The sequence below is a fragment of the Stereum hirsutum genome (genome assembly GCF_000264905.1).
Source record: "Stereum hirsutum FP-91666 SS1 unplaced genomic scaffold STEHIscaffold_17, whole genome shotgun sequence".
Taxonomy (NCBI): domain Eukaryota; kingdom Fungi; phylum Basidiomycota; class Agaricomycetes; order Russulales; family Stereaceae; genus Stereum; species Stereum hirsutum.
The window spans coordinates 974,046-1,001,785 of NW_006763147.1; the positions used below are offsets into that span (position 1 = coordinate 974,046).

The 27,740-nt window shown below is 50.3% G+C and overlaps 9 protein-coding genes across 9 annotated transcripts; 4 read left to right on the top strand and 5 right to left on the bottom strand.

Annotated features, from left to right (window-relative positions):
• Positions 1-1,133: 1,133 nt before the first annotated feature.
• Positions 1,134-1,780, bottom strand: STEHIDRAFT_22683 (uncharacterized protein; the record flags this gene model as incomplete). The annotated part of the gene is made up of 4 exons (XM_007309063.1): positions 1,134-1,174; positions 1,268-1,360; positions 1,525-1,616; positions 1,686-1,780. Coding segments are annotated over 4 exons (321 nt in total), but the record flags the coding sequence as incomplete, so codon positions are not given.
• A 660-nt stretch (positions 1,781-2,440) lies between these two features.
• On the bottom strand, positions 2,441-3,914 carry STEHIDRAFT_171921 (uncharacterized protein). Its single transcript, XM_007309372.1, has 5 exons — positions 3,845-3,914; positions 3,586-3,779; positions 3,184-3,515; positions 2,708-3,129; positions 2,441-2,645 (listed from the first exon to the last, which is right to left on the bottom strand). The coding sequence occupies exons 2-4, from the start codon at positions 3,732-3,734 to the stop codon at positions 2,711-2,713; spliced, it is 900 nt and encodes a 299-aa protein (XP_007309434.1). The 5' UTR covers positions 3,735-3,779; positions 3,845-3,914; the 3' UTR covers positions 2,441-2,645; positions 2,708-2,710.
• Positions 3,915-7,062: 3,148 nt separating this feature from the next.
• Positions 7,063-10,502, bottom strand: STEHIDRAFT_104085 (AMP deaminase). The gene is made up of 15 exons (XM_007309373.1): positions 10,266-10,502; positions 9,944-10,172; positions 9,423-9,866; positions 9,179-9,366; positions 9,113-9,126; positions 8,955-9,063; positions 8,656-8,896; positions 8,565-8,599; positions 8,334-8,514; positions 8,088-8,274; positions 7,969-8,030; positions 7,631-7,911; positions 7,544-7,579; positions 7,342-7,482; positions 7,063-7,237 (listed from the first exon to the last, which is right to left on the bottom strand). Exons 1-15 carry the CDS (start codon positions 10,437-10,439, stop codon positions 7,142-7,144), a joined length of 2,418 nt encoding a protein of 805 aa, XP_007309435.1. The 5' UTR covers positions 10,440-10,502; the 3' UTR covers positions 7,063-7,141.
• An 813-nt stretch (positions 10,503-11,315) lies between these two features.
• STEHIDRAFT_161801 (uncharacterized protein) lies at positions 11,316-12,086 on the top strand (the record flags this gene model as incomplete). Its single annotated transcript, XM_007309374.1, has 4 exons — positions 11,316-11,445; positions 11,521-11,698; positions 11,760-11,906; positions 11,978-12,086. The coding sequence occupies 4 exons, from the start codon at positions 11,316-11,318 to the stop codon at positions 12,084-12,086; spliced, it is 564 nt and encodes a 187-aa protein (XP_007309436.1).
• Positions 12,087-12,647: 561 nt separating this feature from the next.
• Positions 12,648-13,905, bottom strand: STEHIDRAFT_85991 (ribosomal protein L22). Its single transcript, XM_007309375.1, has 6 exons — positions 13,876-13,905; positions 13,778-13,819; positions 13,621-13,692; positions 13,414-13,542; positions 13,218-13,345; positions 12,648-13,134 (listed from the first exon to the last, which is right to left on the bottom strand). The coding sequence occupies exons 1-6, from the start codon at positions 13,877-13,879 to the stop codon at positions 12,940-12,942; spliced, it is 570 nt and encodes a 189-aa protein (XP_007309437.1). The 5' UTR covers positions 13,880-13,905; the 3' UTR covers positions 12,648-12,939.
• Positions 13,906-14,864: 959 nt separating this feature from the next.
• STEHIDRAFT_125149 (uncharacterized protein) lies at positions 14,865-20,848 on the top strand. The gene is made up of 28 exons (XM_007309376.1): positions 14,865-15,121; positions 15,217-15,309; positions 15,365-15,446; positions 15,512-15,535; positions 15,592-15,826; positions 15,878-16,012; positions 16,071-16,291; positions 16,388-16,554; positions 16,624-16,729; positions 16,796-16,878; positions 16,955-17,042; positions 17,104-17,240; positions 17,331-17,459; positions 17,516-17,664; positions 17,774-17,888; positions 17,945-18,124; positions 18,209-18,343; positions 18,409-18,524; positions 18,584-18,688; positions 18,743-18,794; positions 18,853-19,091; positions 19,161-19,239; positions 19,300-19,385; positions 19,451-19,631; positions 19,693-19,799; positions 19,861-20,005; positions 20,056-20,201; positions 20,266-20,848. The coding sequence occupies exons 1-28, from the start codon at positions 14,963-14,965 to the stop codon at positions 20,657-20,659; spliced, it is 3,888 nt and encodes a 1,295-aa protein (XP_007309438.1). The 5' UTR covers positions 14,865-14,962; the 3' UTR covers positions 20,660-20,848.
• A 536-nt stretch (positions 20,849-21,384) lies between these two features.
• On the top strand, positions 21,385-22,992 carry STEHIDRAFT_134571 (NAD-P-binding protein; the record flags this gene model as incomplete). The annotated part of the gene is made up of 7 exons (XM_007309377.1): positions 21,385-21,552; positions 21,621-21,694; positions 21,772-21,890; positions 21,957-22,024; positions 22,083-22,218; positions 22,292-22,429; positions 22,505-22,992. The coding sequence occupies 7 exons, from the start codon at positions 21,385-21,387 to the stop codon at positions 22,990-22,992; spliced, it is 1,191 nt and encodes a 396-aa protein (XP_007309439.1).
• Positions 22,993-23,232: 240 nt separating this feature from the next.
• On the bottom strand, positions 23,233-24,071 carry STEHIDRAFT_161804 (uncharacterized protein; the record flags this gene model as incomplete). The annotated part of the gene is made up of 2 exons (XM_007309378.1): positions 23,233-23,932; positions 23,989-24,071. The coding sequence occupies 2 exons, from the start codon at positions 24,069-24,071 to the stop codon at positions 23,233-23,235; spliced, it is 783 nt and encodes a 260-aa protein (XP_007309440.1).
• A 1,073-nt stretch (positions 24,072-25,144) lies between these two features.
• Positions 25,145-27,659, top strand: STEHIDRAFT_142204 (uncharacterized protein). The gene is made up of 4 exons (XM_007309379.1): positions 25,145-25,293; positions 25,369-25,996; positions 26,065-27,143; positions 27,209-27,659. Exons 1-4 carry the CDS (start codon positions 25,224-25,226, stop codon positions 27,253-27,255), a joined length of 1,824 nt encoding a protein of 607 aa, XP_007309441.1. The 5' UTR covers positions 25,145-25,223; the 3' UTR covers positions 27,256-27,659.
• Positions 27,660-27,740: the final 81 nt, after the last annotated feature.

Genomic DNA, 27,740 nt, shown 5'->3' on the forward strand with positions numbered 1-27,740 from the left:
CTTCAACGCGTTTGTTTACGCGTTCGCGTTGTTTGGCATGGTTGAGCTTCTTCTCAGAGCGGGCCGGTCCTGCCGCTCTGCTCTTTCCGGTGCACCACCAACATCTTCTCGATTTTTTCTTACATGCGAAGCTAGTTTAACGCAACACAAGGCGCAGACTCGAGCAAAACTATCTGTCATGGTTCGCATCGCAGGTAAGAAAAAGCGGTCGAAAGGTATGAGGATGTACACGAGAAGAATTGACCACAAAGTCCCGTCATAGCAATCCGAGTCCGAATAAGCTGGAGCACAGGGAAAACATCGCCACACACATCGCCAACAGAAAGCGGTACGGCCAAGTCATAGTCAAGACGAAAAGGTATCAAGATACGCAGTCTCCACAAACAGCTCCAAGTCCCACACGTAACGGACAAACAGAAAAGCAACGCAGGGAGGGAAGAGGACGGCAAATTGTCAGTGCGAACAGGATTAAGGGGTCTGCGTCTCATCAAAGGTAAAGTCGCAATCAACATCGTAATATAGAAGCCAGAAGTCAGTATGTTCATGGAATCATGGCATGTCACTGTGTGTGATACCGTAAAAGTCGGATCGTTATGTAGCGTCATGGCTCGCCACCTTTCATAGCTGCGTAGCGTGAAATGATGCCGACGTCGTCACCCTTCCTTCCCCACTGATCACTGCTGAATGAGATCCTTAGCCCATCGATCTCGGTCTCAAAGAACAAAAGCAACGATCACCGCCACCCCACTCACCACCAACGGCATCCCGAGGCCATGAGCTCTCGCACTCAGACCATCATTCGTCGAATCAGCCACGGCCGTTCCGGCAGAAGCTGTCGAGCTGGCTTCCGCAGTCGAAGTGGAGAGGACAGTCGTGATCGACGCCGCTGATGAACTGGACGCCTCGCTTCCGCTTGCAGTTGAAGACGCGGAGAGTACGGTGGAGAGAGAAGATTCGGAGGTAGCGGTCACCACGACGGCGGTACCCGTGGATGTAGTAGTTGGAACGGTCTCAGTCGTGGCAGTCGTCGCAACCACGGTCTCGGTCGATGTGGAGGCTCCAGAAATAGACGAAGAAGCGGAAGACGAGGAGGTCGAGTCGGAGGCGGAGGACGAAGAAGGGGAGCCACCGGTGATGGTGAACTCTGGGCTTGCGTTACCGGAGTCGCCGAAGACTATAAGAGTGTGCGATTGAGCAACGTGCATGGTAAGGTAAGGTAAGGTAAGGTAAGGTAAGGTAAGTATTGACAATGTGAGAGATTACGCACGGACGACGATATAGTTTGACTTCTCTGTCACGTCTGGGACGGTGATTTGGACAGATCCATCGGTGAGCAGGAAACCCTTTGCCAACGGGTCATCTGGGTGATGGCAAAAGAAGGTCAGCATCTGGATAACGTACAGCTATATGGGTGTATCGGCTTGCAGGAGACCGCATTGTGTTGCTTCGATCAAGGGATACACGGTGGATGGCCAGACTCGACCCACAAGCACGAAGAGAATATGAGTAGGTGAGATGACTCACCGAGCTGAAGATTCTCGCTATCCGAGGTCTGGAAACCGAGTACGAGCGTCCCAGTGCTGTTCTGAGCCTCCGGGGGAATGACGGACGTATTCCTGCGTACAGCACCAAAAGCGTAAATGGTCAGCACACTCGCCTCAGCGGATAACTAAGGAAAGACTGACCAGGTCACTGTCACCGAACTTCCAACAGTCCAAACAGTGCTTGCATCAGGGCTCGTAATCGGAGGGTCCACAACAATACGTTTAACAAGCGACGGGGCAGCAAACGCAACGGCATAGAGGGCTGAGAAGAACAGTGTCGTGAGGAGAGATAACATGATTGCCTATCGCCTGTTTATTTGTTGGATTTATCCGATGTTATTGAGAACGAGCTGGCTTGGGATGGACTGTCGACGAGGAATCGCGACGGCTGGAGGACTCTTGACCCAAGGAGTGGAGGAGAAACTCGAGCTGGCATGATTCGCTTCAGCTCGTCTTTTATATCGAGGGTGGTGCTGGAAGCGGCAAAGTGTTCGAGAAGGGGTAGACCTGTCGATCAGAAACCCACTGCTACACGGTGTCCACGTGAGCGGGTGTAGACGTTTTCAGCTTCGAGTCCGCGGTGTTCTCACTGGGGCCCTTTATCGGTTGACGCACCCGATATCCAGACTCAAGAGTGAGAAATACCCATATAACTAGTATTGTTATCCAAGTAAATTCATATCTTTGGCCAGTGAGCCGCTGTTATTTGTGACGCTTAGACGAGGCAATAGAGCGGCACGAACTCAGACTCCTACGGCCTCTCTGCTAAAACCTACCCCGGAGTTACTTGAAGCCCTACGGTATGCCGAGGCAGATATTTCGGGCGAGTGGTTGACTCTCTGTGACTTCGTGATGTAGTGTGGCTGAATGTTGAGTAGTCTGGACATGGTCGGGGGATACGGTAATAATTCTAGTAGACTCATAAGAATGGCACAAAGTCGAAGAACTGATCAACCGCAAAAAAACGTCCGGAGTCACGATGGTCATCGCAAGCGCAATGCGTTCGTTACGGAGTGCTAGAATACAGTCGGCTAGCAGAATACAGCTTCGATGTGGTGCAGAAATAAAAACAAAATAAAAACCGTTCGCGCTTCAGACCTACTGTGAAGAAAGTCGGTCAACTTGGCTGCAAAGGAGAGAGCTCAGCCACGAAGAAGACCTACCAGCTAATCTATAGGATCCTTGAAATGATCGGATAGCTTTCCTATCGTGTCATTCCTCAACTTTTTGAGAGCGGTGCGCACGGCTTCGTAGCATGTGCCGTCCGAAAACTGGTAGGAAACGTTATGCATCCTCTTCAACATGAATTCGATGTTTCCTATAACATCCGAGACGCTCTCTGGCATTGCAGCTCGCTCTTCTCGCGATAGGAGCCACTTGGCATTCCAGCGTTCGTTACAACCCGGATGAATGTCGACTGCGTCTGGAGGGTGACAGCAAAGCGGCGGTGCAGTCCTCAGCTGGTCCCATAGGGCGGCGAGAGACGTAAATCCTACAGAAAGACGTATGCGTTGGGCTTTTGTCAATCGCTTCTCCGTAGGTATTGTGCGCCAATAGGCTTGCAAGATTTTGTAGTATGCGGGGCCTGTGATCAGGGTCTTAGGGTATTCTCGCAGAAGGCGTTATAGATAAAGCTCACCTTTTAAGGTAGGAACATCGAGAACATCCCCTGCATCCATAGCAAGGAAGGCATAATCCTCAAACCGCCCGAGCGCCTCGGTCCAGTGGGCAACGACCTTGACCAGAAGTGCGTTGTCTCGACTGCGGACAGCAACGGCAAGAAATCGACGAAGGTTCTCTCCAGATATGTTGCCAATTCCAAACAACCAAAAGCGGGTGAACTGGGTAAGCGCCACTCCGAGTGCCCAAAGCTCCAAAGCCACAAATTGATATTTGTGAGTGAGCTCCAGTACGCTGAGAATTTCGCCGTGGGCGCGTCGCTGAATGGTGAATTTGGTAATCTCTTCTGGTCTGTGCAGACATGTCTATTGAGTACGAAAACAACAAGAAAGATGGAGAGTCAGTCATGCGTGCGGCTTACAGAGCGTATATCACGGATAAGAGCTCCTCGAAGGCCTTCGAGTTGTCTCCGGGAAGAATTATAGGGCGCTGGTCATCAATGCCTTCGTCACAGACATTGACGTTCATATTCGGTGGGACCTTGTCCTGGAATCTGACCCCACTGAACATATCACGAAATACGACCGAGTCGCGGGTCAGAAGAAAGCGGTGGACCTTGCCACGCCGAGCACCATTTTTGTCAGCACGTATACGAAGCTTGATACAACAAGAATTAACACCTTGAATAAGACCCCTTCTACTCTGAGAACACAGTCGCCGTCGTCGAAATAAAATTTCGTTGATCTGGTGGCAGGCGGTGGAGGTGTATACGTCTGAGAAGGGCGCAGTGGCGAGGGGTCCGGAGTGAGGAGACCTTCCTCCGTCCTTTTCCTCTTGAGTGGAGGCGTACCGTCCATTTGACACGAACTGCTCTGAGAAGTAAAACTGGGACAAGTTGCGTCCTCGAAATCGACGCGACGCGAAATGTCTACCTTGCCATCCCGGAGAAACCCGAGCGCCCAATTCGCCGCCAAGTGTGGTATGACTCTGGCCCAAATTGACAGCGACGTCGCGATATTGTCGACGTGTCTTTCCTCGATACTCACAATTTGGCATGGAAGTTGCATCAAACCTATGGAATAACTCTGATAACAGACCAATGCACTTCAGATGCGGGGTGATTTCGTCTAGTAATACAGTACAACAACATAAGTATAGTAAAATGATCTCTAATCCCGAGAAAAGGTCCACATGAACATGATGCTACATGGGACATCCAGCTAATGTGACCCTGGTGTTATGGTTCTGAGAGATCTATACATGTGCCAGGTGGAAACGCCAGTCGATGTGAGGGCGAAACACGTTCCATCTCATACTCTTCTGCGACGATCTGTGCCCCGCGAGTGGAGAAAGATACGTCTGTCGTCACTTCCTCGGTAAAAGTTACAGTTAGAGCTGGCCCGCCCCTTACACGTCTGCCTATCCTTGGAAAAGGGCTGCTTGGATGAGATTCGGCGTCTTCAGAGTACAACGTGTCTCCAGTTACAGCGTGATAGGTCTTGAGGTTGAGTAGAAGTCGAGAAACGAGAGTGATGGAGAGGCTGATGTTGGGTAGACGTTAAAAGTTTGTAGAATCAAATTTGACGAAGAATTACCAGCTTGCGAAGCTCGATAACATGCCTCTGAGAATGTCCTGTGTCATGCTGTGAGATTCGGAACGATGCAGGAGCAACTATTTTCCTACCGAGGCGAACTGGGAGCATTGCATGAGCGAATGGTATATGCAAGGAGTGAAAAGGCCGGAGACTCACGTAGTAAGTGAAGAGATTTGCGATATTGATCAACATGATAGACCTATAAGATGCGTCAAGATGTGAGGGGTGCTGAAGATTCAACGCCATACCCGAAGTATATTGCACCTGCTCGGAGCATGAGTCAACTGCCTGAGCACGAGATAGTGTGTACGCACCATCACGAACAATGACATCTGTAATATTACCAAAATGCCAATCGTCCTGTCTCCTCCCACGTAACATTTGAAACGATTTCCATGCCGTCAAAACGAAAATGATCAGGTCAAGGGCTGCTTGGGCTTCCCATGCAACGGCAAGAGCTGTGGAATACATTAGTCTGGGCGGAACGGTGCAGTCTAAACAAGGTCCAGTTACACACCGGTGGCTCTATGGAAATGCAACGAGAAATGCTAGATTAGTACAAAGTTTGCAGCTTATAGAGAAGAGTAAGAGACTTACGATTTCTTCGTTATTGACAAGGCACAGGTGGGAACGTCGATGATAGTAGAACCTCCGTATGCTACGGACCACTACTGATAATCAGCCCCTTTTCAAAGGCAGCATAAAAATTAGAAAAGACCTACGCCAACGACGGCGACGATAGCAATAGAAAGCACCACGAAGAACCACCGAATTCTGCGGGAGTTGCCATACAATGCACATGTACGCAAGATCACAACAACTGTGTCGAAGATAGGATACTATGAGGAGAAGGGAAGGGGGGAGGGAAGGACAGATGCCGAGACGTACGGCACACAACGACTTGATTGACCACGATTAAGGCATCACGGAAGGCTCCAAATCGAGAACAACTGTTGGGGGAAAGAAAACAGCTTGTCAACCAGTGACGCTTGTCTTGAGCCACAAAGCACGTACGCCTGAATGGACGCGACGACGGAGGCGTAAATTGCTGAATCAACGATATCAATAATTTGGGTACGCACTTTTTCTGATGCGAAAGATGCGAAACTGACGATACCACAGCACTGAGGTCAACGAGTGCCACGGATTGGACTAAATGAGTGAGATACCTATAATACAGAACAACTACATCGCCTAGCAATGGGATATACCTGAAAATCAGGGTAAGTAGGAATTGAGATATTGACAATGCAGAAAATACGAACCGATTGGCATAGAACAACGCTGATGCCTTGGAGAAGGGCTTACTCCATACGCTGTTGATCTCGGTCGTCAAAGTCAAGCAATAATCATAATATAACACCGCTGATACGATGCGGATGTTAGTATAGAAGTCATTGTGACGGAGAACAAAACTCACCCATCGATAGAATTAATATGTAACGTTGAATAAGGCTGTAGTGTTGCGGGACGTTAGACTTTACTCGAGTTTAACGAGAGACCGATAGGAAGTGTACGAGCACTTACACGTCATTCGTCTCCCTTGTGTCCATCACCACTGAGTGGTGGACCAGCACTTGTGGCGAACAAACGAGTTCAATGTCGAAGGGGGAAATGGCATGCCGGGAGTGTTCTGCGCCTCATATAAAGCGCGGAAGTGTCAGTATAGCCCCTGGGTGACAGGAGTCGGTGACATCTTGACACTCCAGTGTCCGCTGCGACAATTTTATCGTGCCGTGAAATCTGGCTGCCATATGATTAAAATGCCTTCGGTGTCCGCTCAGACGCCCAGTTGCTACCAGGTCGCTACCTTCAACCTCCGGAACCTCGGTGACAGTTACGGTCGATGTAAGTCAGACTCACTTTCATATTGTTGATGCGATGCAGAGACTAGTAAGACGAGACAGTGGATCGGCCACCCCGTAATCGAGTTCACCATCCATCCTACCGCTTACAAGCTAGACAACGGAGGGACTTCAACCTGTCATCAGCGCAGGACGAATAACAAAAATCATTGCAAATCAAACAATCCAGCACGTTCTTCACGGACAGGGCCATCTGTCTCATCCGGTTTACATCCGGAGAGCGTCGCGCACCGAATAAACTGTGCGTGCCGATCTGATCATACCACCAGGGGCTGCAGTCGCCGCCTCCACCCCCGACGGCAGTCTGTATACGGACTTGCCGATCGGCGGATGGTGCACCCAGAGTGCCGAGACTCTCGTCGTTCTGAGACATTCCGACGCTTGGGTCCGACACAGGAGCAGCCTGCACGCCGAGCAGACAAGATATGAGTGGAGAAAGTCTAATTGCGATCAAGGACATGGAAAAAGCTGAAAGGCCTTCCAGAGCGAGGACTCTCGCCACGACACACAGGATCTCTCAATGAGACTTCCCTGGCTTATTGGCCCCTATAAGCACGAGCTCCTCCATCAGCGTATCGTGCCTGAACTTCAACCGACTATTCGGAACATTCGTCTACAAATGACATCCATCGCGACAACGCCACCATCGCCGACGATGGAATAGAAGCTGTCAGTGACGGAACGGACCACGGTAGGGCTCGAGATTTCGTTACATACCTTGTTGATCTCGTTGCCTGCGGCACCAGGAAGATACCATTTCTGACCGAGCCAGTGCCTCTTGATTTCCATCTCAAACCCGCTCTGGATGACAGAATTACGGGCGAGCTCGCAGAGGGCACTTTGAGGAAGCTTGAGAATCTATATATAGGACGCTCGGCATTAGTGGCGGAGAGGAATAGTCTTGTAACGGTAAACGTACGTGAGCTGCTACGCTGTATTCTTCCAGCAAAGGCTCCTGGAGGTATCATAAGCATAGCGGCCGAATCAATGATGGAGGACCACCGACCTTTGTGAAGTGGAACTGCAACGGATCGTCCGTGCTCAGACTGATGTTCAGACCAACCTTGAAGAAATCAGGCAATGGGTTCCTCTCGTACGTCAAGAAGAGCGCGTTATTGCTGAGCGGGCTCATAGCGATGCCGATCTGCTTCAGGTAGAACAGGTACTGAAGCGCAGGAACTTTGCGGAGAAGGATACCGTGCGAGATGGAGTGAGAGGTGAGGAAAGCGGCGGTGAGATGGTCGGTATCGCCTGCTTCCCCGGAGTGTGGGCGGAAGACAAGTGTGTCTATGTCGAAGCCATGAGAACCATACGACCAAAAGACGGTATGAAAATTTGACTGACTGAATCCACGGGCTCTCCTCCAGTTATTCAAACTTGCCATATTGGCGTACATATAATACACCCTGCGACGAGCAATTCCGTAAGTAATAAAAAGCGACAGTATGATCAACGAAACATACCAGTACGAATAGGGAGGTGACTGTTCGAAATTCCAAAGTTTCGGGTAGGGGAACTTCCTGTGGAAACGCCTCTCGGTCTTCGACTCGTCATCCACCGTATCAAACCCGATAACTCGCTGCAGGAAGACATGCAGTTCTGGATGAGAATTAGGATCCTTTGTAACCTCGAAGAGGGGCTTGAAAACGTCTGGCTATCATTCGTCAACGAAGTTGGGTAGTATGATGAGGACGGGTCATAGCACTCACTGCGGACAATATCTTCGAACGTAGAGATGGAGCCGTTATGTTTGTATACGTCATAAAGACGAGGTACTTGGATGAGCCAGCGAACGTTGTGGGAGAACAGTTTGTTGTGAATGATCCACTTCGCTAATTTGTCCCATTCGCCCTCGTTACGGCCGTAGATGCTGATGCGCCATTCGCAATTCTACTCCGATGATCAGTATCAACATAGATGCAAAAATAGGGTGAACGTACCTGATATTTGCTTTGCTCGAGATCGGTCATGACCTCTATCGCCCGAAATCGTTGAGTGACCAGTTTGAAGGCAAATGCGAAAGGGACGTACCCTTGGTAATTTCGGCCAAGTATCTTCCATCAATATAGTTATCCGTCTTGAGGAAAATCTCTCTCAGGCGCGACTCTCCGATGGGATTGTACTTCAGATTGAACTTGTCGAACCGATGGAACGAGTCTTGGTGGGCGTGCATGTCGAGAGTATCGATCGAGAGGTCGTAGGCGGTGAGCTTCAAAGATTCGAAGACTTGCTCCAGAGTGAGTTCGTGCCCATCACGGTGGATTACAAGGTCCTGTTCACGATTGTTACTTTCGGGAGGCTTGTCGCAAGAGCAGCATAATAATACGCACCTTAGGACTATGCTTCATTTTGTGTTTGATGAAACGGAGAAGATGTTTCTGGTTCATGCTACTGGAATGATGAACGTGTGTGTCGACCTTTCGAACGTTGTAGAAATCTCTGTGAACGCTTGTTAGCTGAGGTAACGGCAGGCAGAATCATTACACACCGATGGGGTACTTTCTGAGAGAAGGTGAGCGGAGGGATTGTGGGAGGATAGAAAATCGAGACGAACCTTCATGTCCGTCATTTCTTGAAACTCGTTGAGCAGGCTATGCATCGTGAATTTACCGGAGAGGTACTGTAGTCGTCTATAGGCGAAGCTCTTGGCTGGACCATCTGAAATCAGGCTAAGGACGAATTCGAGGTCCATGAAGTACTCTCGTATGGTGGGGACTTCAAAGATTGGCCTCTTGTCCTCCACTTCATACCAATGAGCAATCAGTGCATCTCGTAGAGCAGAGTGGCCGGTCACTGACCTGGTGCCGATTCATATACCTGATAAACTCCCTTCTCGTCAATCTCGAAATTCCAGGGATGCTCGCCATGTATTTCACAGGCATCAAACTCGAAGGGTTTATTGTGATCGTCGTTCTCTTCGTGACCCGCCATCGAGGGAGCTTCCTCGGTGGCGCTCCAATGCCAATGTGGCGGAGGAGGCTTGGGATAGATTTTCCAAGGCTGAAACTGGTCCTCCTTCCCCAGCGGCTGGCCGATTTTCGAATAGTCGGAGTCCGGGCGTACGCCTTGGACGTCCGCACACTCGTCCACTATTCCTTTGAAGACACCATCATGATCACGCGGATTGTCGCCCAATCGTTGGCGTGACGCAGCCATATATTTGTCTCGCAAGTGCAAACACTTTCTGAATAGCTCGAAAAGGTGGTCAAATTCGGGCGTCATTTCGGGTGGCATAGCCAGTGCTATGTGGCGAAATGAGTAGGGTGGCACACAAGAAGCATCAGTGTCATGAAAACGTATCGCTGGGGATGGGACATACGTGGTGCGGGATACCCTTGCGCCTTCTCGTCATGATCCACTTCTGCGTCAACAAGGCGGACTTCGTCCTCTTCCATACCATCATGAGCAGCCGACAGGGACAAGCCTCCAACCGAAGAGGCTATCTCAGCGTGCGCATCCGGACCGATGGTAGGTGAAACGGAGATGGGTCTGCCCGCTTCAGAGAGGGTTTGAGATGGCCTCCTGTGAGCCCAATACTTCTCCTCAATCTTTCATGATAATAAAAAACAAAAGGCGAAGGAGGAGCAGTGGGCATTCAATTAGCAATGTTAGTGTCGTGGCGACTTTGAGGGTAGGCGTACGTGTCTCAACCCCTTTTCATCACTGTAACCGAAGAATCCATCGCGGGGCTCTGGAATATGAAGACCTGGCGAAGTTGGGTTGTGGCCCTCTGTGAAAGACGAGTCGACCACTGAATTTGCGTTCGGTTCCGTCTGCGAGCTGTCCTGGTGTTCCGCTGGCGAAGAGAGCGTCATTTCCTGGGATATCCGCGGTCTATTGAGTACTTTTGTTGCCTGTGTGCAAGGTCAGGTCTGTTTTTGTGGGATATATCTCAGGCAAAGTTGATGGGGGGAAGCGTCAAAAAAAAAAGCTTGTATTGAGAGATGTGGCACCTTGCGTGTGGCTATAATCCGAGGATCTGCGTCTTTCGCCGGCGGGAAAACTGAACCACGTGGTCATCGACCGCCAGAAACGCTTTGAAACGGCAACAAATTCGAACATTTCGAACCAGTATAGACCAGTATACGTTTGAACTCGAGCTTTTCTGTGTAACACAACGCTCGTATACTCTCTGAGGCCCAGGGATATTTCGCGAGCTTCTTTGTACACCTGGCTTTACAGAGGCACTCCGCTGGCAAACTCTCATGCTTGAGGAGGAATTACAGCGTTACAGCTCGTCATTCGCACGGTTTTGAATGAACGCATACCCTACGTTTCTTGGTTCCCATCAGCTCGCAATGGATGCTTGCCTTATATCTCCCATTTTCTCCCAGTAACCCTCGTTTGTCTTCATTTGTGCAACTCCACGCTTATGGAGCCAACTCAATTCTCGGCATTGCGAAAACTCACAGACGGTCCTCGGTGATCTCAGAAACGCAGTTGCTTCTCATAGTTGGCCAAACGCTACCACACTAGCGCATAGGTACACCTATTCCTTACCACGGAAGGGCTCAATAATGCATTCAAATGTCATGGCACTCAAATTCACGATGCGGTGTTGTATGAGCGTCCTCCACCTATCGTTCTCAGACCATTTGCTTAGGAGAGGCATATAAGCCCGATTATTCCATGCCCTATGTGGCTCCTCTCGACCCGCTTCATCCAGGTAGACAGCCTCCCATAATCTCACTATGCTCCGTTATCTTGTCGCTGGTCTCGCCCTCACCTCTGTAGCCTTCGCCCAGAACAACACCAATGTCCAAATCAACGACATCGTCGATGCTCTCTCAGTGACGACCCACTCTATCCTTCCAGGGATCTGTATGTAGAATCATCTACCCCAGCCTTCGAATCAAAACATGAACTGACCACCCACTTTATATCAATCTACACTAGTGGTCCAGATCGGCAACCACACCGCTAACACTGAGCTTACCGGTGGCTCCCTCGACGACCTGATCACCGCCTTCGACAACACCACAAGCGCACTGAATGCAACTGCTCCCAGCGCCGGTGACAACACCACGTCGCCCACCAACGACGATATCAGCGTTAACTTCGCCGGTGTTCTCTCGTAAGTTCCGAAACTGTTATTTTATGTTCTATATGAGCTCATATACTGCTCCACCACACAGTAACACGGCCTCTACGCTCTCCGTCATCACCAGCGACATCGTGTCCAACTTCTCGGCCTACACCGCTGCGCTCGACGATTCCATCTCTGCCACGACCCTGCAGCTCAACGAGACTTTGCCCAACAGCCTGGGGCTCGTTCACGATCTGTACGTTTATCCGTGGTCCGAAAATCCTGTCCATCACACAAACTGATCCCTCCTCTTCGTTTCTGTCACAGTATGATCGACGCGAGACAGTTCTTCGGCAAGCAGAACATGTCGCAGACCCTCGTCGCCTTGGGTTTCCCACCCACCGCTTCTTCTCCTCAACCCGAGCCTCCTCAGTAGACTCCTCGCCTTTCCGCTTCATCTCTGGTACAACCAGGCGTCGGAAAGAGTCATTAATTATTGCAGGTCAGTTTGAATGGGAGGATTGGTCGTTGATGGATAAGTAGGCAGTCAAGGGCTTGTTCATCATGTTTGCGAGGTCTTTGTCGAGTATTCTTTTTTGTCAGAAAATTCATATTTTTATCTCTTTGTGGCTTCGTTGGCTACTTGAAAACTCTGCCGATCTTGACCAATTAAGTACACCTGTCTAGAACGGAGCGACGACTCATTGACTAGAAGTCGTACGATTTATGTACTGGGGATGGATCGCGAGCGTTATGTGGTATTGATTTGCAGAATGTGGATATCGCTGGCGGCACTCTGGCAAGAGATCAAGCGGCCCGTGAGATGAGACAGAAAGTAGATATCTGCGAGACCCAAGAACGCCACGAGTCGCCCAATGCATGGGCCGATGTAACCAAGGTGTGTACAAGCAGATGCCAGACGGTGTCAATGGCGAGGTCGGTGAAAGCGCACGGGCCACAGCAATCACGCTAAGCGACGCCACCTGAAGAACACGAAGTGCGCTTGATCAGTGAGCGACCTCAAGACAAGCCTGTCATAAAGTCGTAGACGGGCGTTGTTCAATAGCGCAACACTGGGCTCATCAACAATACATGCATGAACCCCATACCGTGTCAATAGAAAGCGCATAAAGAACCACCCATGGCGAGTGAAGTTTTCAGGCATGGCATAAGCATACAGAAATGAGAGCGAATTCAAACAATGATGGCATGCTATCAAACCTCCTCGACCCTCCTCGACCCGCACCCCGAGACCGATATCGAGAAAACACCCAAGAGAAGGAAGGTGTTTAAACGCGAGCGGCCTCGATACGCCTCCTGGCGACCTGTCGCCTGTTAAGGCCGGTGAGCGATGGAACGGCATCCTTGTCCTTCGGGCGCTCGACCTGCTCCTCTCCTGAGCTGAGGATGACTTCGACGTGGCAAGGGTGGCCCTGGTAGGGGTTGATACGACCGTGGGCACGGTATGTACGGCGGCGGGTTTTCTGCGAAGATCAAATATGGAGGTGGGCAAATTGACATGGGAGAGGGCAGAAGATGAAGGGACAGATTTAAAGAAGGGACGTACGGGAGCCTGTTGCACAACAATGTTCTTGATAAGGAGCTCCTCAACATCGATGCTCTTGGCGTCCGCATTCGACTCTGCGTTCTTCAAAAGACGGGTGATGAATCGGACGGACTTCTCAGGCCAGCGACCTAACGATACAGCAAAGCAACCGCTTAAGCACGCCTGTGCTGAGTCTACAGACACTGAACGGACGCACCCTGAGTAGTCTTAAACTGTTTGGCCTGGCTAGCACGACCGACACCACCGTTGAACCGCCTGAAGGGAATGACCTGCTTGTGTTCGGTAACGTTGGACAGGTAGGAGTAGGCCTTGGCCAACTTAAGACCTGCGTTCGTTCAATGGCCCATACGGAAACACAAGTCAGTCCTCGTATTCGCTACAGCACAACTTGAACAAGACGCACCAGTCAGAGCAGCCGCAACCTCCCGCATGTTTTTAAAGTGGGTGCGCAGGTACTCGCCGCGAGCGCGGGAGGCTATTCAACCAGCACCACACCGTCAGTCAGTCATCTATTCGTCCTATTTCCATCTGACATAGTTTCTGCATGGTTTTGAACGCACTTTTTTCGGGGTTGGAGGCAAGAGCGGCGGCGGCGTAGCGAACTGGACATGGAAAGGTGAGTGGGACATAATGAAGGCATGAAATGGCATGGACGCACCCATCTTGAAAGTCTTGAGGCTTGTCGATACCGGTGGCGGCGTACAGTCAAAGTGTTGAGCGTGCCGGCCGGGTGGCTTGAACCTAATCTGGAGCAACTGTGTAGCTGATCCGGCAATTGCCGACACGCATCCGCGACCTCTTTGCAACTGGTTTCTTCCTTACTCGCCGAGTCGCTTGACATGGCAAATCTTCTCTATGAGATCTCCCCAGCTTTGATGATGCTTGACGCTCTAGTATTTTCGTAGAATTTTAGCACTCTTAAACAATGCCTGGCCATCCTTGACTTTCGGCATCGACTTTCGGCATCACGCATCGACCTTGGCGACTTCAGAAGGCTTCACTCAATCCTGAATGCATTTTTGTTCCTCTTTTCCACTCGGACGTGATCCTGTCTCTAGTGGCCGGTGCTCCTGACTCGAGGTTTGTGAATGGACTCACTCTTAGACAACACATTCGACAAGTGTAGCGAGCCTCCATCTGGGATCAATCCGTGCCTTGTTCTCTTGCAGATTATGCCACCTTGGTCGGGTTGCTTCAGAGTTCCTGGACGACTTGCATGACCTGGACGATCAAGTGTACAAGTAGTAGAGGATGGATTTTGATAGGCCGCGACGACGATTGACCTTTGCATAACATCTTTCTTTCCTCGTCTATACCACCATCGATATCTGCTTCCTCAAAATGTTGCATGTACCTACCGATCTTCCATCAGTTATTGAACCATCCACGCATCGATATTTCCTCCATGTGCATGTTGTTGATAAATAATATGTTTTGTTTTCGTCTTCCATTCCTTGCATGTTGCGAACGGTCAAACGGACCATGAAATTACAAGCAGTAAGTACCGCAAGATGGACATCAGTGTAAGTGTGCTCGATCACCAGTGCTCTTATGTACGTCTTTAAGGATCGGCGCGTATCAGGAGCTTGGGCCTGTTCCGTTCGACTCGGGCGTCTGAGCTCACGCGTCTCTGTCTCTTCCGCATACCCACAACTAGGGTATTCGACGAAACCATACAGCTTAGTGCCGATACTCATCGTTATTCCGAACAGAATACGAGATCAGATCCGATGTCAGGGTCACTCATGACAGAGCGCTCGGTGTACAGCTACGACTCGTTTGACTCCAATGCCAACCTCAGCACCGTCAACGGTTCCACGAGCACCCTTGTGAACGCAGGCGCCGGCGACATGAACAAGATGTTCGACTTCTCAGAGCTCGAGGGCAAGGACGTCGCGACTCAGGTGCGTTAGCGTTCTTGGCCCCTGATCGAGCCAATGCTGCTGGAGCTGTCTTCGTCCGAGTATAAGGCTGATTTGACTTGCGGTGATGTGTGTAGCTGTCTATTCTGAATACCATGATGGGGACAGCAAAACGGACAAAAGAGGGTGCTGAAGCCGTGCTCAACGACCGCTCGAACGACAAGTTGACGGTGAGTGACTTCACTATTATGCCTGGGCTTGACTGAGTCGGGTGTGGCACTACAGGAAGGGTTCAGGTCGAGCGTTGAAGCGGAACTGAGAACGGCACAGAGCAGGATGCAGATGATCTCACAGAAGGTCGAGCAGCGTAAGTATGGCCCTGTCAGTCGATTGTCGTGCATGTGTTGACCTGAAACTTGGTGGCGTGGCAAGTACGGAGGACTGCCGACGATAGAGGTGCGTAGTGACATATCCTCCTGGTCTCCTCAATTCACCAATAGACATTGTTGCAGACGACTTCCAGACTGCCATTCAACAAGCGTCCGTCTACGTCAAAACCCTGTCATCCGCCGGACGATCCGTCATCTCTCCAACCACATCACCCACTTCGTCCTCCCATGCCACTGCTGCTAACACTAGTGATGACGCGGACAAGATCAGGATAGGCGCCATGAAGAATTTGATCACTATCCTACAACGGAATCTTCGTGTGCGGTACGAGTTAAATGTCGCCCAGGTCGTACAAGCGTATGTTTATCCTCTTCATGAGCGAACGTGTCTCTTTTGACTTTACTATAGTGTTCTACCAGCATTTTCGGATCGGTGCTCTGAACTTTGTCGCGCGATGGCGTACCGGCTTTTGAGGCATACGATCGTGGACATGGATTCCGTGAAACGACTCCGAGAACAGCCACTCGACTGGTATATCGTTAAGTAAGCCTCGTATTCACGTTTCAAAGTGCCGGTTCATCCATTTAATATGAATCGCCAGATCGTTAACCCTGGACAACAAGCACACGGTCGAAAAGGAACAGGTCATAAAATTCATTCGTGCCGTTGTCGAGATCGGATCCCAACGAAGTGGGCCACACACCGCCCCGTGTTCAGGGAACGTACCCCTCTCAGAACCTGTTATGCGTGCTTTCAACGCTGTCGCGGAACAGCCTGACGATCCTTTCAAGTCAATATGCGTGCAGACTCTTGCGGAAATCCGTAAGCTCTTCTCTGTCTTGCTCTTCCTGAGCCTACTCGCTCTGGCTTGAGTGCCGAGTGACGAATGGAAAGCTGATATTTGTTGTACGTGTGTAGTTTTGATTGATATCGAGCTGGTGGCGAAGACGGGTGGTATACGAGTGCTATTGAACGTGCTCGCTGAGGGACCGCTTGAACTTGCACCACTTCTAACCCCTGTATTCCTGTACATCGCGGATTCACCACGCACGAGGGCATATCTACATGCTGGGATCGATCTTGAGGCAAGTGTAGAGGACTAGCTATCCGATTCGAGTTGGACGAGGACTGACATGGTCTGGAATATATCACAGATTGCATTCTCTGGTATCACGGACGCGTACGGGAAGGATTCGGACCATCTAGAGAGGATGAAGAGTGTCTCTCGGATGGTAACCAGCATGTTGCGGAATTGGAGCGGTGAGTATATCAAACTCGAACGTCCTCACAAGTTGTACCTTGTGCTTAAACCTCTATCGTTCATAGGACTGATGTACTTCTGCATGGACAACATGCGGGCTATACGAGCTCTGATCGACACCCTTCGAATACCTTCACTGGAGTCCCGAGTACGTCTTACCTCTATCTACAGCCTCGCACTCGTCCATACGGATGTGAAAGTACTAAATGACACACGTCGTGAAGGAAGTTGTCCTGGATATGTTCTTCGATCTCTTAAATATCAAGACGCCGGAATGGTATCAAACATTCATCAACGGGAAGCGGTTAACAAGTGAGCCTTTTACCCTTATTTTTTGTTTTGCATCACGTCGACCTTATCAACTGTCTGACAGTGTACCGCAAATCGCGAAACAGCCACGAACATGTGAAAGCTCCTGACCCTGCACAACAAACCTCAGAGCCACTGAAGCTCACAGACCAATATATCGCGCTGTTGATATTAGTGTTCACGCAGGCTGGTTTGTTGGACGTGAGAATCCTAGCTCTGTGCCCTTATCTTTCCAGGAAAGCTTTGCATTTTAAGGTTTACTGATGTTTTTGTCTGCTCTGTTCGGTATAGGCCTTGACGTCGATGTTTCAAGAAACGACAACGGGTTCCAACTTGTCGAGGAAAGCAACGTTACTCATGGCTGAAGTCCTCCAACTCGCGAATAAAGTCTTGCCTCTATCAATAGCCGCAAAAGTCCAGGTATGTGACCAGTCCGTTCAAATACGTGGGGAATCCAGTGTAACGCTGATGTATAGCTCATTCCAGAAGTCTTCAATCTCGCCTCCGACTACGATCACGGTGAACACCGTATAGTGGGGACCTCAGCCTTGTCGTCCATTGACAGTTTCAACAGGAATCGTGCGAGGTTGCAACCTAATGCGGGGTCGGTGGTAGGGCGACCGAGGTGAGCACACATGTCATTCGTTTTTGCCTTTATGGTGGGACACGGCCCTAATGTGATACCTGGGCGATGGGCCATTTGTGTGGGATATGGTGCGGTGACGGTTCTGTAGGGCGAATTCCGTGGAGGACGTGTTGAGGCGGAATCGACAGGTGGAGCAGGTTAGGATTAGAGTGGGGCTACAGATGGATGACAAGACGTTTTCTGCGTCGTTGGTTGAAAGTCAAGTGCGTATATATATATGGCTCGCAAGTCTGTTCCCGGTTCTCATACACCGTCACAGGTCATGCTCACGAAAGATCACAACAAATGGAATTTCGAGATGCTGCAAGAACTCATCGAGGGCCCTCTTCTCAATCCGAAGAGGATGGAGGAAGCGGTGAAGGTGTCGCGGTTCATAAGACGGCTGATGTCGTTTTATCATCCGTTCAACCATCGGTTCTCTGATATGGAGAGGAATAAGGTGAGCTTATCCTTTGCTTCGACGCGCTGCATTTGGAAGAGCCAAGTGGATGGGATGTTGATGGCTTCGGGCTCGGTTTTCTAGGCAAATCAACGATGGGTACGGCTGGGCTGTGCGCTGTTGACTACGCTCATGGCGAGTGCGGATGGACTCCGTTATCTGTCCTCGGAAGACGATTTCCTGAAACAAATCGTGAGAGGGTTCGCGCAGCTTGATCCTGTGAGTCCTTTTCTTCTCTGGTCATGGTTCTCTCAAATATGGCACTAACCTCAATGCACAAACAGTTCAATGGCACACCAGAGTCAGACCCTATCTTCTCGAAGAAACGGGTAGCGGATACCTTGACATACGGGTATCTTGAGATGCTTGGGACGCTCAGCAAACATAAGGAGGGGATCGAGTCAGTCGTTTCCTGGTCTCATAGTCCACGCACCGGTGCTGACTTGTGGCATACTATAGGCTAATGGAAAAGTTCAAGGTCTTCACTGCGTTCTATCACTTGAGCGAACTACGAAGTCGAGAGGACCTTATCAAGGGAATTATCGAAAATATCGACTATAGCATGTATGTGTCGTCCTCGCTTCATGTTTCCCTGTCCTGGCTAAAGACTACTTTCAGTGATGGGCATCCTCGAATCGTCCTGTCCAAGGCTCTGACATCCAGCTACAAGGTCTGTCGACCCCGCCACTGAATCCATTGCGTCCCCTTGCTAACTAGATGGCCCATAGCACATCCGACTATACGCCACCAACCACCTCGGCGTTATGATTCGCAACAGCCCGACCGCTAACGCCTGGACACTCCGACTTTTACTGACTCAATTATACGACCCCGCTATGGAGGTCTGCGAGACGGCGGCTCATTTCTTGGAAGAGGCGTGCGAGTCCATGGACATCCTGCAGCTGGTCGTCGTAATGCAGCCCACGCTGGACCACCTGGGTGAGATTGGACACGGGCTTCTTCTAAAGTAAGCGTATCTGCTGTTCCGTCAAACACGGTTAAGACGAGTCGATTGCTGATGTGGTCTTGTATATAGGTTCATGTCGACGCCTATGGGTTTCCGGTATCTTTTCGATGCTGGGTATATCGACAGAGAGATGGATATGTGGTTTCATGTAAGCTTCGTTTCGCTCTTTTTTGCGAACGAAGTCGTTACTGAAGCGCCAGGATCGCAGGAACGCAACATCCACTACGTCGTCCAAATCGAGGTCTTCCTCGCTAGGTCATTCAATTTCATACCCACGGACGACGAAGACCTGTTGTACGCCTTACCTCGCCTTCTCCTCCTTGTAATGCTCTTCCTGATACACCGAATGTCTCATGTAGTGCCTTTGATGGCGTCGTTCCACCTCATTTCTATGGCGAGATGGCCAAGACCGAGCTTGGCTGCCAAGTCTTGCAGGAGAAGGGTCACTTTGCGGACTTCGCGCATTTCATAAGGCAACACGGTCTAGAGAATGAGGACCCGGAGGTGATACTGAAGTTGAAGAGTATCATGTGGACGGTGGTAAGTTTTAGTCTCTCTGGACTGCATCCTTCATCGATGTATCTGATGAATACCATTTTAGGGCAATATTGGGTCGACTGAGCGAGGATTGCCATTCTTGGAGGAAGAGGAGATCATCCCTACGATCTTGGACATCGCGGAGCAATCGCTCGTGATGTCCGTCCGAGGGCAAGTTATATTTATCTTCTTAGACGGTCTTCCTTCAAGCTTATTCGACATTGTCCTCCAGAACATGCTTCTTCGTTCTTGGTTTGATATCGTCAACGCCACAGGGTGCAGAGATCCTGGATGATTATCGTTGGGAGGCAACGCTTTCATGTCTTGGCCTTCCTACTGGTCTTTGTATACCAGTGAACATCGATAAATTTATCTCAGTACGTCAATGTCTACTGGTGAGTTGCTACCTGCTGAACGGCCTGCACAGATACCGCCCTGGGGACCTGCATCGTCAGGTGATGAATACCATCCACTTACGCCACCGACATCAGAGGCCGAGCAAGAGGTCCTGACTGCCATTTCGAACTTGTCGAATACCGTTATAGCAAATACCGCTTCACGGACGCTGGCTAAGTAAGACCATCCCATGTTTTTCTCGGCAATCCGGTTGAGCATTGATGGTGAACTTTCCGTACAGGCTGAAAACACGACCTGAATACCGCCCGCTGTTCACTTCCGTTTCCATGTTCTATCGTGCCCTCGACATGATCTCCACCTCCCGTTATCGTCTCCCCGTTCGCCGCTTCATCATCGACCTCTTTGACGTCCCACTAGATCCACAAGTCGTACAGCAGCTAGTGGAATACTCCAGGACACTTAAGGCCGTTCCTTCGAAGAGTCCAAAGCGAGCACCGAACAGTCGGGTGGTCAGCGTCCTGTTCCCGCCACCTAGACACAATGAGTCTGAGAGTGACGAAGAGGATGAGATGCCCAAGGCTCAGGTACAGAGACCGAAAGGGAAGGATGACGCCCCGGTGATCAGCTTGAGGCCTGCGATCCAAATAGTGGGATTCGGCGATGATTCAGATTGAGAGTTGCAAGGTAGGTGCTGGTGGGTGTTGGAGCTTGGACGTGATCACAATGATATTTGGAGGAGACACTGCACGACTTTTGCTTCTGGATTCAGAACGGACGGGGCCTTACGGTCTGTATGCTTAGTATTTGTTTTTTCTGCTCGCTTTCACTGTATATCTATGCAAATATCGGACATTGAAGATACCAATCTTACATCACCGAAGTCGATGTCCGTTTCTCAAGGTCCTGCGCCCTCAACGAAAGGCACATTCGCTTCAACGTGTTGGTTGTATGTGCGCGGCATCAGATACGGGAGCTTCGCTCCGACTGTCGGCACATGTCCATTTGACCTTGCCTCCGTTGCCCGACACATTCACAAATATTTTTATACTGATATTGGGTGACCTCTCTTGCGCACGGGCTCGTCAGCGGTTTGTTAGGTGAGTGTATCCGAATCGTTCTTCATCGAATGTCTCCAGTGTCTTTTCCTTGTATCTGACCATTTTGCAATGGAATCACAGAACTTATGTATGTATCTGAACAATCTGGCTTCCATCGTGGTCCTGCAGCGTGGGCTCTAGAACCTGACTGGAAGACATTCCCTCGAGGCTTTGGACGCCCTTGAACGGTTACTGAAAAAGCGTCGACCCCCTTGTTTTAGTAATCGCCTTCATCCGCCACCGCCGATGGTTGTGTTTCGAAAGCGCATCTGCCCGACCCCTTATCCCAACCGGTAACACCGATGCAGGCTGGCTGGTTGGTTATCTTGCCGTTTCGCAGTTGTGAACGCAGATCCAAGCGTATTGGACCATTATATAAAGTCCAAGAGTCATGCTCAGCTTTCGAACTTCCCTCAAGAATCACCCCACTGTTCATCTATACTTCGCCTTGGTCGAATATGTTCGTACTTGTAAGTATGTTTGTTTGCCGCCAAAATCAATTGTTACCTTTGACTTGTCGTTGCTCTACATGTCATAGGTTACTGGTGCATCAGGTTTTGTGGGATCTCATGTTGTAGACCATCTTTTGGATGCTGGGCACAAAGTCCGGGGGTAAAGTGACACATTCCTCTCTCAACAATGCGCGGCGTTCTCGTACGCTGACATATCGTTCTCGCTTGCCCGTTCAGGACCTCTCGAGCTGGAAAAGCTTCTCGGGTTCGGGATGCTTATAAGTCGTACGGAGATCAATTTGAGCTGGTCGTCGTTGACGACTTCGCCACGTCGGACTTGTCTGGAGCTTTGCAAGGCTAGTATCAAACCACAACGTGTAGCCCTTGATATGCCGACATTGTGCTCATGATTCTCTTCACAGGAGTCGATGCCGTAATCCATGTCGCGTCTCCCCTGCCCGGGGCCACGAGTGTGGAGGTTATCCTGACGGTTCGTCTCTTGCCGTAGTGACACTCTTCGAGTCTCAAACTACTCATTATCGATATAGAGCGCTGTTTCTGGGACTATCCGAGTAATGGACGCTATCGCGGAGGCAGGGGTGAATAAAGTCATCGTCACATCTAGCGTCTCCTCTTTATTCGATCTGGACTACCTGTGGACTGACAGAGTATTCGGAGAGAAAGGTCAATAACCTTGGATATTCTGTAACTGGCAGGGCTCTTGCATCGACTGATTTCTTTCTTCATTATCCTATAGACTGGAGTTCTGCGACGCGTGAAGACGCTCTGAAACCTGGCGTTCATCCTTTGACTATCTACGCCGTGTCAAAGACGTTGTCAGAAAAGGCGATCCGCGACTTTGAGACAAAACATCCCGACATGGACATCGCTACTAGTTCGTCGCGGTCTTTCTACGTCTCTATTCCTTTGGGTGCCTGCCTATTGACAGCAACGTATGGTGCGATTGCAGTCCATCCAAGTTATATATACGGTCCTGCCGGTCGTGGTCAGATCATAGATGTTCCCGCCGACGGTACCAACAGCTTCGTGTACGAACTCATCAAGCCTAAATCTTCCCCCCGGCCTCCCCTACCACCGCCGCAATCCATGCTCACCCCAACATTCGTCCATATATCCGACGTTGCATGCGCACACGTCTTGCTCCTCTCCGTTCCTCCCTTTCCGGCTGGAGAGTGCAAGCGTATTGTCCTGAAAGACGGATTCATACACTGGAAGGACGCCACAGAGTACCTGGAGAAGACGCGGCCGGAGCTGGAACATAGATTGTATGAGATCCCAGAGGGGTACCAGACCGAGACTTGCGTCTCGTTTGATGGAAGTAGTGCGGAGAGTGTGCTTGGGATGAAGGAGGGCGAATACAAAGGATGGAAGGAGACGTTAGATGATACGATCAATGACATCCTGGAGAGAGAGAAGAGATTGGGAATTGTCGTGTGAATTGTTAATGTGGCGGTGGCGCGTATGTAGAAAGATAGGGATCCATAATGCCCACAGCTTGTGTGATTGACCTTCTTCCCCATCGTCCTGAAATGGTATGTACGACGTTTGTACAGGAAGAATTCCCTAGTGGCCGACTTGGCTTATTGAGTCCAAACATATACACATATATCTGAACTTCCAGATGACATACAATCGACTCCGATATATCGTACAATGATCTCGAGGGGCGAGTCTGATTCAAGCGCCAATTCCCTTCAAGCCTTCCTCGTCCACAGTCTCCCACTTTTCGAATGCCTTCATAAGCCTTCCCCATCGGCCCCCGTCCGTCTGCAAAATCTCCTGCCATTCAGGAGATCCCTCCCCTAAGATCCTCTTCGGCCAAGTCAAGACGGCAACCACTGTCACGTCCGCAAAAGTCGGCTTCCCGCCAGCAATGAACTCCTCCTCTTGAACACTCAAAGACGCGTCAATCGTCTTCAGCCCAGCGATAACCTTCTTCCATATCTCCGCCCTCTTCTCCGAACCCTCAGGCGCGATCTCCTCTATCGCCACTCCGAAACTAGCCTCCCTCGTCTTCCTCCAGTAGACTTCACTACGCTGCGGGAGCTGCTTCATCGTCTGGTAGTTGATGTAGCTGTAGATCGGGTAGCCCACTTTCTCGAAAAACATGTCTGAGAAAGTGTTCTGCAGGGCGGCGGTGCCTTTCGGGACGACGGCGGGAGTGTCCGGGTAAGTTTCATCGAGGTACTGTGCGATCTTGAATGAGTCGGCTACGACTGCCTTGTGGGAGGGATCTTCGATGAAGGGAGCAGTGTAATGAGGACCGGAGGCAGATACGGAAGTGTGGGAGGCGCCGATTTTCTTGGCGACTGGAGCGATGTCGGGGTATTCGACCCAGGCTGTCTTGTAAGGCAAGCCCTTGATGTTCAAGACGAGCCTATAAAGAGAAAACATCGGGCGCATATCAAGTACCAAGCGGTTAAACGAACATACCTAGCCTTCCAGGTGTTAGGACTCCACGCAAAGTCTTTCGCTGCTTTTCCTGGTATATCGTAGAGTGTGATAAGATTCGACATGATACAAGCTAAAAAAAACGTCACGACGTTCTCTTGGTAAATGTTGTGAAGAGGAACAGGTATAACCTCTGTGGGTAGGTAGAAGTCGAAATCCATCGGCCAATATATAAGACTTGGAAGGCGCCCCGTCTTCCGTTCTCCAAGCCCCAGCAGGATGCCGCTGACTCCGCATCTATATGGGTATTCGCCAAGGAGCAGCGAGAGCTCACGCGGCGCTAAGGTAGCCTGTGATTTGTGTATCAGCTTTCCCTCCCCGAAGTGGTCATGAGAAATGTATCGGTGATGATTTGTATAAAGTAATGGTGCCGACACAGACCCGAGAGACGTGGCTTACAGTATTGAAATACTGGTGTGTTCTGCCTTGAGGAGCTAACTGACTGCCCCTATTACTACGCGTCGCCTGAGCTGTACGACCTCGACACTGTGCATGAAGATATCAGTTACACCGCAAACGTCTATATGACAATCATTCTTTTATCAAAGGATATGTTCACGTCAGTTCCCAACTGCTAGCTAATGTCAGGAGTGCAGGTGGGAGGTGTAGACAGAGAAGAGGGAAATCATTGACAGGACCGTTCGGCCTCACGGGAACATGTACGAAGTAACTTAAAACACTTACCTGTCTACCGAGGGGCAGCCGTGACATCCAGTCAGCAGTACTTTCTATAAACTCGAGACATGTGATGTTTACGATGATTTGAGGGAAAGACGACGGGCGTCGAGAAGTTCCACTGGCAGAGCTTGGACTCCATTGAGCTACTACTTAAGGCGGTATGGGAATCCGAGTAGAGACCGGCCGTTTCAAGCAGTGGGACACAGTAACACTTGACACTCGTTGCTTGTCATCCAACGTGAGCATTCTCGGGATATTATCTGCCTGGAGGATCACAGGGACTTGATAGCAACCCTCGCCGGTAGCCTCTCAACCAATATTACAATTATTAAAGACGAGGCGAAGATCCTCGGCAATCAGCGAGTGTGGCACTTTTCAGTTGTACCTGTGTGGCGTCTGGATTTTCCACTTCTCCAACTCTCGGTTTCTCCAAGCCATCATTCCTCTCATATACCACCAGGCGCAGAATCGCATTTTCAGATTTTCACCTGAGTTCTCTGATATACTTAACTCACGGAGATACATCCTTAGGACCCATCATGGATCTTTCGCTATTGAATGAACATGCGCCTTGCACTGGGCGAACAATAGAGACTAACCAACCCCAAGGTGAAGATACTGTATCCTCACCAGCTCGGCCAATCTCTTGCTCGTATATAGACTCACCCTAATGCACTCGCACAGACGTTCAGCTCCTCATATGCAACATTCTTCCTGCCGAGCTCCTCGCTGAGATCTTCGCATGCCTCTCCATGATGGAACGGCCCAGCAGACCCGACTCTTTTCGGAAAGACATACCTTTATCCAGCTGGAGACTCGGATGGATGAGGGTCACCCATGTTTGCCGCCACTGGAGAGCTGTCGCCCTTGACCATCCTTTCCTATGGGGAGAGATCTGCTATGGGCTCGGAAGACATTGGACCATGCTGATGATGGAACGGGCGAAGTTCGCTACCGTCTCTATCCGACAGCGTCCCTGGTCCCTACATCCTACGTCCGCAGGAGAAGTCGAGTACATTCCTGATCATATCAGCCAAATAGACGCACTCGAACTCCACGGTCATTACGGCGAGTTGCGAAAAATATTCGAAAATTTGCACCGGAAGCCCGCGCCCAGACTTGGGATGCTATACATTGGTTGTACTGGCCTGGAGGAAGTGCCATCGTCTCACCTACTTATTCATCTCCCCGATTCGCTCTTCAACGGACAAGCGCCGCAACTAAAATGGTTGACCGTTGATGGACCCTGTCGCTTATCGTTCAGTTCGCCATGGCTTCGCAACTTGTGTATACTTGACCTGAGAGGTAGAAGGTGCGTTTTAAATGAGCTCTTCAGAAGACTCTGTATGCTGAATGATCATCACTGATTCTATGTTATAGGCTACTTCCTCCTGAAGTTTTACCGACCGTTGACGGATTATATGATCTGTTGGATGAGCTGCCGGCGCTCACGTCACTCAGTCTTATTGATTACCTCCCAATCTACCCTAAACTCCATTCAACGCGCGAAAAACACAATGCGCCATATCGCACCGTCTCTCTTCCTGCACTCTACTGGCTCAACATCGAGGGCGACTATTCTCAATGCCTGTGCTTCGTTCAAAGCATAGCGAAATTTCTTCCCCACATCTATCTTTCCATCCGTTGCCGACAGCCACGCATGCCACACACCGAGAGCCCGTATCGCGATGTCATACTCGAGGTCCGAAAGCATGTTGATGCGTCGCTCGAGACAATGCCTCCCATCAGTCGACTACGAATCCAGGGTCACAGCATGCATCTTGACCTCTACGATGAGACACTGGAGATACGTGCGGAACTTACAAAGACACTGATCAGCCAGGAACCAGGACAGAACGAATCGGCCACATTCGAGCTCGCATTCGATATGACCGACGACTTCAATCCTCACTGGAATGAAACACAGATAATCGGTACTTTCGTTGCGGAAATGCCAGTCAGCGAAGTCCGTAGCCTCGAAATCGACCTTCCGGAGCAGGAGATTGGACCCGAGCAGTTCTTTGACTGGTTTTCCCCTATGAAAGACCTGGATCGACTTGAGGTTTCGCAGATAGGCGGTATCGGCCTCCCCCTCGCCTTAAAGCGAACCATCCCTGGGCCGCAGTTTCATGCATCCACGACGACAGGACCTTCGACCATATCCTCCACGGCAGCCTCTGCGATGCCAATTTTCCCAGAGTTAATGCACCTCAAAATTGCGAACTACGACTTCATGCCGAGCTTTGGTCCTCGGTTCGTTACATTGGTGTGCATAGCTTTAGAACGTCGCGCGCGGAAAGGGTTCAAGCTGCCCTGTCTCCAGTTTTCCGACTGCTTTTTTGCAGACCTCGATTGGGTTCCTCGTGCTCGTGCTTGCGTAGAGATGCTGCGCCTTCCGGAAGATCTCGATGAGGAACCTAGCGATGATTTTTATCATGTGTTCGACAGACTTTACGATGGTGCGTACATATTTGTATCGCGTGATATCTGTTTTACGAACGACAGCTGAAATGTATCCTCGCAGACGGAGATGAAGGAGATATTGACGTTGAAGAAAACGCTACTGCTTAGCACGGAAGAGAGGACGACCACAGGGGTGAGGGTGGAGAGGGAGAAGACAGCAATGATGACAGCGGGTCCGACCATCCCTCATCGGAACAGTTTGGCTGCCTCGTCACAAAATTACTATGCAACTATCGCTCTCCGCCCCGAGAAACGGACATCCTGTCTGTTAGCTTCATATCCCGTCCTTTCTTCCATCACAACAGCCGAATCCGTCTCTTGTTATTTTGTGTCTCGTATATCATTCTCACCGGTTCGGTCGGTGACTGACATACCACACATTCACTGACATCGAAGGCCGAATCTAACTCAAGCGCCTACACCCTTCAACCCTTCCTCGTCAACAGACTCCCACTTCTCAAATGCCTTCATGGGCCTCCATCTACCCCCGTCAGTCCAAAGGATCTCCTGCCATTCCGGAGACCCCCCCCCCTGAGATTCGTTTCAGCCAAGTCAAAGTCTCAGCCGCCGTCACATCCGCAAAAGTCGGATCC

Excerpts from the sequence above, each read along its gene's own strand:
- STEHIDRAFT_85991 (XM_007309375.1), bottom strand. Across the intron at positions 13,693-13,777 it reads TGCCTCCAACCCCGAAAAAA|CCTCCCGCGCTCGCGGCGAG; the intron begins GTGCGTTCAAAA and ends CTGGTTGAATAG. Across the intron at positions 13,346-13,413 it reads ACAGTTTAAGACTACTCAGG|GTCGCTGGCCTGAGAAGTCC; the intron begins GTGCGTCCGTTC and ends CTGTATCGTTAG.
- STEHIDRAFT_104085 (XM_007309373.1), bottom strand. The coding sequence starts at position 10,439 with ATGACGCTCTCTTCGCCAGCGGAACACCAGGACAGCTCGCAGACGGAA. Across the intron at positions 9,367-9,422 it reads GGTATATGAATCGGCACCAG|TGGAGGACAAGAGGCCAATC; the intron begins GTCAGTGACCGG and ends ATTGGTATGAAG. Across the intron at positions 7,483-7,543 it reads AATACAGCGTAGCAGCTCAC|ATTCTCAAGCTTCCTCAAAG; the intron begins GTACGTTTACCG and ends TCCTATATATAG.
- STEHIDRAFT_125149 (XM_007309376.1), top strand. The coding sequence starts at position 14,963 with ATGACAGAGCGCTCGGTGTACAGCTACGACTCGTTTGACTCCAATGCC. Across the intron at positions 15,122-15,216 it reads GCAAGGACGTCGCGACTCAG|CTGTCTATTCTGAATACCAT; the intron begins GTGCGTTAGCGT and ends TGATGTGTGTAG. Across the intron at positions 16,013-16,070 it reads CTCGACTGGTATATCGTTAA|ATCGTTAACCCTGGACAACA; the intron begins GTAAGCCTCGTA and ends ATGAATCGCCAG.
- STEHIDRAFT_171921 (XM_007309372.1), bottom strand. The coding sequence starts at position 3,734 with ATGTTCAGTGGGGTCAGATTCCAGGACAAGGTCCCACCGAATATGAAC. Across the intron at positions 3,516-3,585 it reads TTATCCGTGATATACGCTCT|ACCAGAAGAGATTACCAAAT; the intron begins GTAAGCCGCACG and ends ATGTCTGCACAG. Across the intron at positions 3,130-3,183 it reads CGATGTTCCTACCTTAAAAG|GCCCCGCATACTACAAAATC; the intron begins GTGAGCTTTATC and ends CCCTGATCACAG.
- STEHIDRAFT_142204 (XM_007309379.1), top strand. The coding sequence starts at position 25,224 with ATGGATCTTTCGCTATTGAATGAACATGCGCCTTGCACTGGGCGAACA. Across the intron at positions 25,997-26,064 it reads CTTGACCTGAGAGGTAGAAG|GCTACTTCCTCCTGAAGTTT; the intron begins GTGCGTTTTAAA and ends TCTATGTTATAG. Across the intron at positions 27,144-27,208 it reads GTTCGACAGACTTTACGATG|ACGGAGATGAAGGAGATATT; the intron begins GTGCGTACATAT and ends GTATCCTCGCAG.